Source organism: Lepisma saccharinum, chromosome 1, assembly GCF_977018435.1.
Source record: "Lepisma saccharinum chromosome 1, izLepSacc3.1, whole genome shotgun sequence".
Lineage (NCBI taxonomy): Eukaryota > Metazoa > Arthropoda > Insecta > Zygentoma > Lepismatidae > Lepisma > Lepisma saccharinum.
Window position 1 is genome coordinate 38115111 of NC_139229.1, and position 14722 is coordinate 38129832.

The 14722-nt window shown below is 38.4% G+C and overlaps 1 protein-coding gene across 2 annotated transcripts in view; it reads right to left on the reverse strand.

Moving 5' to 3' along the window:
* LOC145994697 (kelch-like protein 26) overlaps window positions 1–14722 on the reverse strand; it is a 69850-nt gene that overhangs the window by 4581 nt on the left and 50547 nt on the right. For both annotated transcript variants that reach the window (XM_083130870.1, XM_083130880.1), the window contains exons 3-4: window positions 10817–11062; window positions 6068–7340 (exon numbers count right to left, since the gene is read on the reverse strand). In XM_083130870.1, the coding sequence (XP_082986996.1) occupies window positions 6068–7340; window positions 10817–11062 (1519 nt within the window). The remainder of the gene's footprint in view (window positions 1–6067; window positions 7341–10816; window positions 11063–14722) is intronic.

Here is a 14722-nt window from a genome sequence, read left to right on the forward strand (position 1 = left end):
GTCTCCAAACCAATCATGATACCAGTGTGGACGGTCATTCATAATATTCACAGCAGATCAAGTTATGTAGAACGTAGTTGATATATGGAACTATAATGAAAAGATTTCTAACTTTGCTCCTGACCTTGGTGGTATGAATACGCTGATGTATGTCATCACGTGCGTAGCCCAATTATGGCTGGGAGTGGGATTCTATAAATTGTAGTGTATTTGCTGGATTTTACAAATGTTGAAAGGTAAAGGATTCCCATGAACATTAAGGCTCCTGGCACAAGAAGTGCTGCGACCGTTTGTGGGAGAAAATGATGACTAGTTTTGATAGCATGTTAAGGAGAAAATGATGCGACTAGTTTTGATAGCATGGTAATGTTAGAAGAAAATTGCTCTCAGGACATTACCCTTTGCTTGTGGGTGTACCTTTTATTAAACCAGCCTCTAATGATGAATTTCGTGAGGACAGATAAGGCTTCACATTTGATGTGTAGAAGAAATGTCCTACTTCGCTGCTGATGGGCACTGAAATTCTAGACGATATGCCTCTGTTTACATAATGTCCATAAAAAAGATGTCTAGACCAATGCTTGAAAGAAGACACAAAAGTGGTTGTTGAAAAAAATGGTGAAAGAGAACTTCTTTGAATATAACTGGTTTGACACTTGACTAGAGAAGGAATGAAACATTTGACTTTAAGTATAACATGACTAGCAGGCTTGCAAGTGATGGGGAACACAAGAGTCATGAAGAATAGAGCTTGCACAAAGATGAAGGTAAAGGAATGATCAGTCATAATGATGGAGACCAGGAGGAGACGAGAAAGCTAGAGTTATTCCTTTGAATCCATCAGAGCATCCTCAAGGACTGTTAAACATCGTGCCTGGAAAAGTAGCATCGAAAGGTGTTAATGTGGACCAGACATACCGTAACGATCCGTAGTATATTTTACTTATTATGGACAACGAACTCAAACTTCCATTCAACCATCGTTTTCCAATCAGGAAATATTCAGAAACATCACAGGAATGCAGTGTCCAACAGCAGTGAAGCTCTTCCTGGTCATCAGCAGTATAAACATGTAAACAGACAAAATCCAGGAAGAGGCTACAGGCCTGACTGGGCATTTGTTTAGGAAATTGAATTGCAATAAATGTCTGGAAGGCAGGGAGATCGAGGTCAGTTCGAATTCAGTGATTGAGAAGCAAGTTACGATTGAATTGAGAGAGAGGAGGTGGTTCTAGGGAGTGTGTGTTAACGCTAGTCTACGTACAGTCACAAGCATAACCTCTCCCAGCAGATCTTCAGTTGGAGTACAGAGACAGGCATATCTCTTTAGGGGTGTGGAACTCAAGTGCCATGTGTTGTCATTCAAGTGTGTAAATTTAGTACCTCTAGCACCTTACCACCAAGCTCACCATGATTAGAGAGTGCTTTACCATCAAGGATGAATGATAGTTAGTGAGCTACATCCCCAAAAGATCCCCCATACCTAAGGGTATGAGATGATACGAAATGGATAGTATAGAAGTGTGGAAATTTAAAGAAACTCTCCCATGTTGGTTTTATACTACTCTCCAGAAAGCTATTGTGAACGTTCGATTGATTTAGTTTATTTTACTTCGCTTTTAGGCCGAGATTCAAACCAGGGACCCCTGGCGTCATAGCATGCTGTGATAACCACTCGGTCCTGTTGTGAACGTGGATGAGAAGAAAGTGAGTGGTAAAGGTCAAACTGCAAAGTGAATGTACTTCAAGCAAACAGAGTATAAAAATGGATGATGTGCCTTCATCTGTGTTTAAAGATGATGGAAGCATGAGGGAGGTTGTTGGTCAGTCTCTATGAGTGTGTCACAGTCTGTTGGAACAAGTAACTCACCTTCGCTAATGCTCATTGATGGTTGTGCTCTACTGTGGGTCATGCAACAGCCCGTAGGAGGAACTGTGTGCGAGTTCATGAAAAACCTCTGGAAAAAGTTCTCGACAAGCTAAAAGATGTCAATATGTAAAGCTAAAAGATGCCAATATGCATTTGATGTCTTGCAGATATTGTGACTAAAGCAGATGGAAGCAAGGATGAAGAAAATTCAATCTTACAGAAACGAGACCACTTCAACAAAATGTAAATGTCATAAAATGAGAGTAAACAGTAACTGATGCAGGTGTGTAATGTCCCACCCGAGTGCTGTGTGGTTCTTACTCAACAAGATCTTGTGCAATTTCTGATACAAAGGTGCCATATATTGCAGAGAACTAATTTGAAATCACGAAGAGACAAGGCATTATTATGGTTAAGCAACTGATGGCTGAAGTTAAAGGGCAACAAATGCAACAATACTGACGTGTTTGGCCTGCTATTGCACTACTGCCACAGATCAGGTTTCCACAAAGAGAAAAAGTGCTGTAATACAGGTACCAAAATATGCTGAACATCATGCCACGCTACTGGTTTAGATTAATACGATCTACTTAAATTCCTTGAAACAAACAATAGTTCTGATTGTTTGATTATTTTAATTATAAATAAGGTTCTGTGTGTGATATAGAAAAGTGGGAAATGGCATTCAATTGAAGGGAAAGTGAAATTTGAATGTTCAGAATAGGTACATCAGGAGAAATAAGATAATTGAATAGGATTATCACAGGTAGTGTATTGTGAGATTGTTATTCTTATTATTGTCATTAGAGCTTCTCCAAATATTGACAGGGCTGCAGCCCAGGCAGCTCTGCTGTTTATGTGGCTGGAATTTCATTTTGGCAATATAAGTATTCTTACAATCATAACCCAAACATAAATTTTGTAACCTGCAATGTCTTGATGAATGACGAATTTCCCATACTGTCCTTGGTTTTTAACAATTCAGAGTATTCGTATTTGCCAGACATGAACAGAGGGGGAAAAAAGGTAGGTAAAGTCTCCCATGCATTTTGCATCATTTCATGAGGCATATATATATAGGGGGTTGTGGGGATAGGTCCCTATACATTCTATTGATCTCCGCCATGTTGAAGATAATGTGATCAGCACCATGCTCCAGCCACCATTGCTGCAAGGTACCCTTTAGTTGATGCAGGGTGAGCCCCAGAGCCACTTTATGCATGGACAAGGATGGGAAAATTCCGACCTTAGATCACCCATCCTGGGAATCGAACCTGGGTGTCCTGCATGGTAGTCAGATGCCCTACTGACTAGACTACTGTGTCTACTAGACATGAACAGAAGAGACTAGGCTTTATTTGCCAACTGCTGAACAGCTACTGTATTTGTATTCGCATTTTTTTTAATTAGTGCTGCTTTTCTGCCACTTTTGGATAACTGTGATGATGAGGATGAGTGACGATTAGCTGGAAGAAGGGTGTAACTCAGAAAGCATAGTTTGAAGGTGATCTATGAAAACTATTTGCTCCCTATCTCTTGCTGGAATGTGACAATATTCACGCATATTGTAGGCCAATATGCATGAATATTCCAGCAAGAGATGACGAGCTGTTGACTACTTCCAAAATATGTTTCCAGGTTACATCAATCTTCCAGCTAACCCATCAATTGATGATAGGATACAAAGAACCCGTGTCCGGGCTGAGATTTGAACCGAGCAACTTCAGTGGTGAATATAAATTGTTCAGCTACCTAGCCAGCATGTGCTGAATAGAAGAAGGCACAAACTTCTTTAGAGAAATGACAATATATGTGAATGAATGAATGATGTGATTTATTTTACCTCATGTGTCTGCCAATTTCGGCTCATTACCAAGATGAGGATGAAAGGTGATGAGATGAAGTAAATTAAGTGACAATCACACACACACACACACGTAAGGACAGTACACTACAAGTCCCATAGAGGATTATACTGGTTATGGATCCAGATGCCAGAGCCTAATTAATCTGCAAAATGCAGTCCAGGACGTACTATGTGGAAGTGAGGTTGTGCAGTCCAGGGTATACTACGTGGAAGTGAGGTTGACACTTGGGTATACTAGGCGAAAGGGTCACACCTTACACCTCACAAGTGACAATATAAGAAGCAAAGACATGAGAATAACGTATACAAACATTGTAACAATACTCAAATAATATTGTTCATAAATGTGAACAATAAAGAAAGAGGGAGGTTAGATAAGAAAGGTAAGCTATATAGTTTATTCATTGCACAATGCCATGAAGGCAACGAAGTGGTTTTTGCAGACAGGTCTACATATTCTCTACATCTCGATCATAGTGGAAGTTATGTGATCAGGATCATGTTCCTGCTGTCTTTACACCCACCCTGCTAGCCAGGTTCTATTCCTATTTTTCATTCAATTATTTGAGATAAAGAGGTGATATCAACATAACTGTGCCTGAGAATGTGCTAAACACACAGGATAAACTAATAATTCTCTGATAATGTTAGTGCCAATGGTTCTACATCAGAATACAATGTTAACTGGACATAGTGCATTTTACTATACTTATTCTAATACTATGTTTTGAGTGTCTCGCCTGAAGACAAGAGAAGAAATGTAGTCTTAGAATAAGTATAGTTAAAATTACCAGACTATGGATAATGTCCACTTAGCATTACATGCTAACAGGATTAACTATTTTATACTCTTCTAGAATCAGAGCATGGTATCTTAAGTGTTGGTACACTCCTGTTCATAAAAAGTGTGACATTTTTTAGAGGCTGGGCAGTTAAAGTATGTGCTACCAGTGTTGTAGCTGTACACAAAATTCAAAACAAAGTCTTGATCCAAGGCTGTTTTCGAAAGTTTTTCTTTCCAAAACATGCTATAATATTTAACGATTTGAAAAATTACATCTGCTAAGAATTCCTTCTAGAGCATTCATGTGAACGTGTAGTTTGCTTTTGCTGTTGCCATATTTACTCGTGTATAATGCACACTTCTTTCCAAAAATTTTGCCCTCAAAAACTGTGGTGTGTATCATGCACGGAATCATTTGGACAGCTAACAGGAACCGTACAGGATCATTCCACAATTTTGTGACACTTGCATTGATTTTTCATGTTTATGGAATCCTATCATGCTATATGTAAAGCTTGAATTCTGTAGTTTCTGAATATGGCAACAGTATTCTATTCAAGATGGTGACACTAATGTGCAATGCGGTTGAAATAAGCTCATCACAAAATGAAGGAATGTTCTTATATTTATGGTACTTTGGATGAAAGAAAAGATAATGAAAAAGAAAAATAATAATTAAAATGTATTACTGGCCAAATAATATGACATATATGGAGTGTATAAATGCCTTAATGGAAGAAATCTTGTGCTAGTTTGAGGGTCCTGAATGTGCCTCCTATAAATGTTACGTTAGTCATGGAAAATGAATATATTTTGAAGGTATTCTTTAGAAACTGTAAAGAGGAAATAAGCAAAATCATGTATAAAAGTTTAAAGGACATGTCCCACAATTTTTCAATTTGTAATGTAATGTTCTGTGACACCAAGAAAATCAGTGGCGTTCTGGCGGAATTCGAGCATACACCTCCCGTCACATGGGATGTGTATCAGTTGGGCGAGAAATAACAGAAAATAACTTCCTGGGCACTGCAAATCCATAAATTAATTTTTATCTCGCTTTCTACTATTACAGAATAAATAAGAGTGAAAGCTTTGGGATGCAAAACACAGTGGAGGGAGAGAGGGGGAGGAGGCATGGGTTGATGACTTATTGTTTAACGCAGCAATACGCAACTCAATGAATAGGAATGATGTCATTTCTTGAACCTGGATTGTACTGCGCATTATATACGAGATATAATTGTTTGTCAAACCAGGGTGCACATCATACATGCACACGTAAATACGGGTATCTAGATACTTGTAATAGTTTAATAGGCTTATGTAGACTTGAAACTACTGCAAATATCTAGGTACCAGCACACACAAACCACATGAAAATTCATATGAATGTTCTAGAAGGAATTCTAAGATGATGTCCTTTTTCAGATCTTGGAATATCATAGCAGATTCTTGAAATTTCCAACTACAACTTTGCTGCTGTTAGCCAAAGGTCCAGCCAAGCCTTACAAATAAACAAATAAGTATATAGTTAAACACTCCTTACCTGTTGCTCTGTCGAACATAACATCACTGTGGAAACCACCAATAAAATATAACTTTTCATCAACAATGACTATCCCAGCATGGTATCTCGGTGTTGGTACACGAGTCACTACATCCCACTGATTTTTGATCACATCATATGCATCAATGGTGTCCACCAGCACTCTATTCCCTGTAGTTTCATCTTCGAACCAACCACCACACACGTACAGCTTATCCTTGTATGTCACCATACAATGATCTGCTCTGGGTGTTAACATTGACGTCTTTGCCTCCCACGTGTCATTCGCAGTGTTGTAACAGTACACCGAATTCAAAACAAAGTCTTGATCCAAACCTCCGGAAATGTACAAGAAGTGATGCCAAGTCGTTCCGGCATGCTGAGTTCTGTATCCTGGCAGAGGTGCGACTGATTGCCAGCAATCAGTTTCCGGGTCATATTTTTCACACGGACACTCCTCCTCCACCAAATCAATGTTCTCGTCTGCAGATTCACTAGCACCACCTATCGCGTACAACTGACCACCCACAACATTCAACGAGAATCGACACCGCTCACGTTGCATCGGTGCCATCGTAGTCCACTTGTTGTACCGAGGGCTGTAACGGAAACCGAACGGATGAATATTTTCCTGCAACGACTGATTGAAACATCCACCGACAACGTAGAGCTCGTTATGCAAAACGGCCGTACCAAAATTGCATTGTTCCACATGAGGAATTGTAGTCAAGTGTCTCCATTTTCCCACACTCGGGAGAAAATATGTGATCTCGTTTGTGATCCCTCCTATTCCGAACCCCCCAACTTTCACAACAGCTAGTTCCATCCCTCTCGAATTCACCAACATCTCTGTGGTACTAGTGTTTTTGACTTTATACGTTTCCGCCAGTACTTGCCTGTATAGAACTGGAAACTGCATCATTATACAATGCAACGTTTTTGATTCTATAAACTGCTTAAGACTTTGTGAGTTGATTTCATTGAAGTGAATTCTCCTCAGTAATTTCTGCGCATACAATAATCGCTGAACCATATCATACTCCACCCACTTAACAACTATATGGAGAACTTCGGATTCAGGACAATCAACTGGGAAATCACATTCCAAAAGGTATTCCAACTGGGATGGAGAAAGTCTGTGGAAATCCTGGCTTCTGGAAAACTCCTTGAGATTGCCACTCATGAAACGGTACACCCTCTTTCTAAGTTGGTGCAGAGAGTATGTTTCAGCTATTGTTGCTATATCTACACAATTTTCCAAGTCTAGTTGAGCCTAAAATGAAAGAATATCAGTGAGTTTAACCACAAACCTAAAAGAATGAGATAGTTATAACAAAAAAAATAAACCCTGCTTCTTATTTTTCCGTAATAATCTGAGACATGCTTTATTTTTTCAAAGAGAGAAAATTATTAATAGATTATTTGAAGGGTCAGGTGGGGGGGGGGGGGGAAGTAAGTCAATGTTCATCAAACTAAAAAAAAAAATAATTTAATTGCGAAACGTTACTCAACATGTAAATGAAAATTTATAAAAAACATACGCTTTGATGAATGAAAGTGTCAAATATATGAAACAAAACAAAGCATATCATAAAGTTCAGTACAGCATCCACATGGCAGGAAATGACAGCACTACTTCACTTATGACAGAATATTGACTTTCCTGGTTTCTTCTCCTTACCCCTTCATTTGTTTTAAGGTTGTTACATTGAAAATACACTTTCTTGTATGTCATCATCTCACAGCTTGCGTAGAAAGTTTCTATAAGTGGATTTATTCATTTACAGATGTTAGTTATCACAAGTACTTCAAGTTTTCATATTGAGCAATTTTAGAAAAATGTCAACCTTGATGGTCAAAATTATATATCAGTGAGATGCAATGTGCTGTACATAGTTTTAAACGAGAGCATATTTAGATTGCATATGTACAATACATGTGTTTCTAAACTAAAATTTGTGTGTAAACTATTACCATATCAAGTACTATTCCACTAAATCCGGATTCATAGGTTGCTAACCGTGTTAGTCTGTCACCTTCAAATTTATTTTTATATAGTACTGGTAGAATACATTTGAAGAAATTTTTCTATGTAAGAAGGAAGGCAACTACTTGTAAATTTTCTGGGTTAAATTTTTTTGTTATGTTTCATGACTCTCATACAAAGAAATAAAATTTAAAAAAACTGCTTCTACAGTGCAGTCTGTTACCTCTGGAATTGCTCTATCTTTGCTAAATCCTTCTAGTAAGAGAAGTTGTGTTTGTTTAATATTTTAAAATAAAGAACCAACATCTCTTACTACATATAAAATGTACAAAGATGATTTTTAATACTTGAAAATTTTCAAATTCACCTTCGTTCTGCAGCAGGGAAGGGAGGGAGGATAAAAGTGCAAAAAGGATAAAACATGACTAGCCGTCATCTTCTGTCATCAAGTATCATTTATTCATATTTTGGGAAGTGGGAGCTGCGGCAGTAAATAAATACTGAGAAGCTTATGTACTCGCTTTCCACGAAACTTTTGTTCAACGAATTTCGGTGGCCATTGACACTATCTTCGTTGAAATTTGCTGAAATGTTGTCTGCTAATCAATGTTGCAGCAAGTTCCAACAAGAATGGTGGCAGTGGCATTTACTATTATCCTCAACTTTTAATTATTACCTTCTTTTAACATATTCTATGTGATCAAAAGTATCTGGACACAAAGTGAAACATGTCTGTGCACGAGATTTCCACCCTCCTAAACATCCCTAGGTCCGCTGTTTCCGATGTTATAGTGAAGTGGAAAAGTGAAGGGATGTGTACAACCCGAAAGTGTGCAGGCCAACCTCCCATGTTGACCTCCAGAGACCCTCGAGTGTTGAAGAGGGTCATACAGTGTAATCGTCAATCATCCATCACCACCATCACACAGGAATTCTGAACTGCATCAGGATCTACTCCAAACACCTGACTGTTCGGCACGAAGTGCAGCTGAACATAAGCCAAACATCTCACAGGTAAATGCCAAATGCCACCTTGCGTGGTGCAAGGAGCGACAAAAATGAACCATATAACAGTGGAAAACCAGTGCGGAGTGATGAATCACGGTACGAAATGTGGTGATCCGATGGTAGGGTGTGGGTGTGGTGAATGCCTGGTGAACGACATCTACCAGCCTGTATAATGCCGACAGTGAAATTCGGGGTTGGCAGGGTTAGTGTGGTCATGTTTCTCTTGGAGGGGGGTTGGCCCCCTTGTTGCTTTACATGGCAATGTCACGGCACAAGCTTAAGTTGACATTTTAACCACTTTCATGCTGCCTACCTTCAAAGACCAGTTCGGGAATGACCATTGTGTCTTACAACATGACCGAGCACCCATCCATACTGCAGGGCTTGTGGGGGAGTAGTTTGATGACAAAACCATCCCACTAATGGACTGGCCTGCACAGAGTCCTGATTTCAATCCCATAGAACATCTCTGGGATGTTTTGGAATGCTGACTTTATTCTAGACCACACCGACCCACATCTCATTTCAGCGCTCCGCGAGGATCGGTCTGCAATTCACAAGGAAACCGTCTGCCACCTGATTGAAAGTATGCCTGCGAGAGTGAAGGCTGTCATCAAGGCTAAGGGTGGGCCAACACAGTATTGACTGCCCGTGTTCCCGAAGGAGGGTGGGCCAAATTTGTACTTCATTTTCAGGTGGGTGTCCGGATACTTCTGATCACATAGAGTATGTGTATTTTTAACCATCTTGCCTTCCCTGATGTAGAACATTGGAAATTTTGATGACGATGATGTTACCACGACACCATCAGAAACTGATAGATTGTTTTAGGAAGTGTTAAAGATGAATCTATAGGAACAGAATCATTTTGATCTTTCATCTTAGACCTCCCTTTCTTCCTGATGGTTTCTTTTGCTTTTAAAATATCTCATATTATATCTAAATCTTAATTCATTGATTGTTGAATGGTTTATACTCATACAATTATTCAATAGAGAGGTATTGTATGGTTTACCCAAGACCCTGAGAATACATTTCTCATATTGTAATACCTTTTTATACAAAGGTACTGACCACTTCAAGGAATACAAAAAATATATATAACGGTTCACTGGACATTGGCAGACAAGAAACATCATCCTCCACCAAACTATAGATATAATGACCGCAGTGAGAAAATGTAGAAAAATTCGTTTTCCCCCGGCAAACAAATCTAAAAATCTAAAAAGGTTGTGTCCTAAGATTACATTGTTAATAATTTTCAGTGTTTTAAAAAATTGATGTTATGTAAGAAGCATTTATATATAAAAAAACAATAAAAAAAGCAACATTAGGCAAAAATGGTGTCTTCTTTGGAAGAATTAATTGCCTACTGTTTTGTGATGTATGTGCTGTGAAACCTGTCTTTACATGCTACATTACACTGTATCTCGGTGTAATGTAGATATAGAATCGGTGTATTCTATATCTATTAGAAAAAATAATAGGAATTTGAAATTATACTGATGCCAAGAACTTACCAATCTATTTTTAATGATAGCACTATGTACAGTCACGGACACTTCTGGGTTGTAATGATATCATTAGCTTTCAATGGGATTGTAACAACCCAGAAGTGTCCGTGACTGTACAAGATCTCAAGATCTAGACAACTGTTACATACTTCACTTTCTGTACCAAATTAAGATGTTTTAATAAAAAATAAAACAGACAGTAACCACCCTTTCTATAGAAGTTTACAAGCTGCACTTTACCTGAAGATAATTAGAACATGCTTCGACCACGGCCACTACCTGCACATGGCTAGCTGCTGAGAGAACATCCTGGATATTGGCCAGATTTAATGCTAGTCGTGATGTGTAGGCATAATCCAGAAGGTACTTGATTCCGGCAGCAGTAACACCATTCAGACATATTTCACTCTGGCGACTTTCACGCATTGCATCAGTGAACATAGCCCTGAAGTAGTCACTGCAAGAGGCTAGTACCACTCTATGAGCCTGCAGAAGAAAAAAAAAATGAGATACATAATACAGTTTGTTAATGTAAAACAAACTCTATCAACAGGTTGGCCGCGGTGGCTCAGTCGGTAACGCGTCTGACTACCATGCTAAAGGTCTCGGGTTCGATCCCCGGCCGGTTCAAATCCGGGAACTTTTCTAACGATGGAAGCGGCCCCGGCGCCCACCCAGCGTCGAATACCTGGGGGAAACCCTGGGGGGTTACCTGGGGGAAACCCTGGGGGGTAAAGGCGGTCAGGGGCGTGATGCTGATCACATCACCCCCACTCACGACCGGATCAAGGAAGGGTGGGGCGTTACCCCCACACCCCCTATACGTCTTCATGGCATGGTGCTATGCACAGGGGAGCACTTTTACTTTATCAACATGTTAACTCCAAGATGATTCTTTGAAAATAACAATGTGTATTCTGAAACCGTGCCACTGTCATATTTTAACCTGAATTAATAGGACATTGATAGTGTGTTCTCCTGGGAGATAGTTTCAATCGTGTAACAATTTTTACAAGCTGTACAGAAGTGTGTGATGAATGAGTTTGGAATACTTCAATGATTGTGGAAGCAAATTTGAAGTCTGGATAAACTTATTCGTGTGTTTAAAAGAAGCAGAAGGTATTAATTTGTGAGGAATTGTGTTGTGAAATTTAGTTTGTCCAAGTGAAAACATTTGTAGCTTGGCATTATCTGAAGCTTTCTTGTCACATGGAAAATGTTGCATACAAGAGCAGGTAATGATGAAGGAAGATGAGGGAATACTACAGCAAACAAACCTCACAGACTTAAAATGTGTAAAATAGTAATACCGCAACACATAGAGTAATTAAAATACTAAGAGCCCAAAACCTAATTCACCTAACTTACACATGTAATTATGCAACAACAGAATGGAAAAATCATTATGTACAAAAAACACAGGTAAGTATTCAGTACCCTCATGTGTATGATGGTGAAGCATCGTGCTCAGGTTATAATTACACAATTGTAACCTGAGCCCACCCTAATATAAAAATTCCACATAGAATAACGTTTGTATTTCACAGTATCTCTTGTTAAAAAATTATAATTAGGTCAAATTTATAAATTCCTTGAAAATTTATCTTCTGAAATATATATGTAAAAAGGCCTTGTGAAGCAAAACTTGTCTTTTTCCTCCTGCCATAAAAGTTTCAACAACTGAGGTATTAATCAATCATAAATCACCAGAAACAAAATGAAACAAACTACACACAACATACAATTTGGAAGTTTAATTTGGAAGCTTATGTTTTGCTGTTCTTGTTCGGCACTATCAACATATAAACAAAGGAAGGTCATTTGTAAAGGTTCAGGAAACTATCTGGGGAAAGACGATACTTTAGTATGCAACTAACTGTCAGCCAAATTAAAGAGTATGGTGAGATAATAGCTACTTTTATAGAAAGTGGATCTTGAGGGTGAGTTTTGAGTTTTTGTTTAAGGTAATTGGGACTGGACCTACAGTTTAAAGTGGGATCCAAACCACTATGTGCTTCTACTGGATCCTTGATTGCAACGTGATGACGTTACCACTATGCCACTGGGGAGGTTCATAAGCTAATGCATCGTATTTGTTTCGACAACTTGACTTATCTGTCTTGACAGTGAAAGTATTGGTGAATATGATCAATGTCTCTCAGGATTGACAGGTGTCGCAGAGATTAAGGGATAGTCCTTTAATTAAGCTTTTTGTTCCATATTTCAAAGATAGGAATAGTTGAGTCAACCTTGCCTTACTATTTTCTATTTTCACCAGGCGCAGATCTATGGGGACTCGCATCCCATGGGCTTATTTTTTTTAAAAAATGTATTAAATAGAGGTGAGAAAAATAGATGGAAAGGGCTAATTTTTGTGGGCGATCAAAATTACAACATTATGTTTTCAACTGGTTATAAATTCTAGTGAAACATTACAATTGAAATGAATACGTCAAATATTTAGTATTTTCAATAAACCTGGTGGTAGCCATCTGATTTTAGATTATTCAGGAAGCCAAACAACAACAATGAAACGTTCTCTTACAAAGGTTGATAAGCATGAACACAATTGTTGACTTTTCATAATTTAGTGGTTCAAAAACATCAACAAACATTATACACAGCAGACACGACAGAATATTATGGAAATTCAAGTATTTGGTGAAATTTATTTCGAAATATGACCAATTACCACAATAACATTTCAGACGTACACAATAAAATGGGATTCACAATAATTATCCACCTTCTGAAATTCACAATGAGCTGATATAGGTATAGAGCAACGATGTCAAAATGGCTATATTAAAAAAAAAAAAAAAATTAGCCAAGTCCAGAGATTTATTAGCTTCATGTTCAGTTTCAATATTTACCTTCTTTAAGTTCGAAACTACTACTTTTACATTCTAGATTATTTTGTAAGTGAAGGTGACCTAACACAAAACAGAACAACAATGTTTAACATGCAATAGTTATTGTTAATTGTTGACGCTCATTGCAGTAACTATGAAACTACATCCAAAAACTGACAACCAGACAAGCATAAGAGTTACATTGTTCTACAGCTTCAATATCGAATTTCCATTCAAAAGTAGAGAGATACTGGCAGCTGCAGGATAGTACGTACGTTTTTTAATTTTATTATTTTCAGTCGCTTTTCTGTCATTTCTGGCCAATAGTGATGATGCGTAAATTAAAGAAAGAACACTTACAAGGACACCCACACCCAGATCGAGATTCGAATACGGGAACTCGTGCAGCAAGATGGAAAGTCGACCACTTAATACACTCGATCAAAGTTATTAATGCTACATTGATTTGGCTTATTTTACTTCGCTTGTCACGATCTGCCCTAGATCGTACTTGGTTTGATGGGTCTATCGAGTCTCGGCTTCAAGCTCAGTATCTCTTCGGGGCTTGAGTCTCCTCGGCTCAAAGTTTGGGTTAATCCGGTTGCTTCAGTCCCCGATGTAAGGTCCCTCGTAATTCTGGGTCAAAGGTTCTCAATCTACTTATAGATCTTGACCAAGATTGTACAAGCAATCGACAATCCTTCTTCCCACTAGGTTCTGTCGATATCCAGTTAAGTATCCAACTTCCTTTTCTCTTTTCAGCCTCTGACCAGAGAACCGAAAATTAATCCGTGACCACAGAATAAGAAAAGCTGTACCCTGACCAGGGTCACAAACGTTGACTACCAACAATCTATCAGCCGATCCCGAATTCCGGTATATCTTAAGACAATCACAACCCTCTCAATTATATCTCCTGACCAGGAGCATAGAACAGAGAGAACATAAGCCTTCTGACCAGAAGAGCTAAGTAACTGTCCTAAGGTAATCCCAGAATGAACTAATTCCTAATAACGAAGTGGAAGTAAACGCAGAAGTTCGAGCGTTGAAAGAAAAGACGGTTATACGAGTTCCGTATTTATAAGAAGTTCGAATACCAAGGCCACGGGCCACTGAGCTTTGCTGCTTATATAGCATTTCTCGGTGCCGTGAAGGATTTACCAACTTTTATCTTAACATCAATTTTACATTACAATAAAATACAAATTAATAAAATATCAATGAGGAACATAATTAGCTACATGTAACAATTACTATTTTTACCCTTTTGTGAATAATAAATAAGCAATATAAT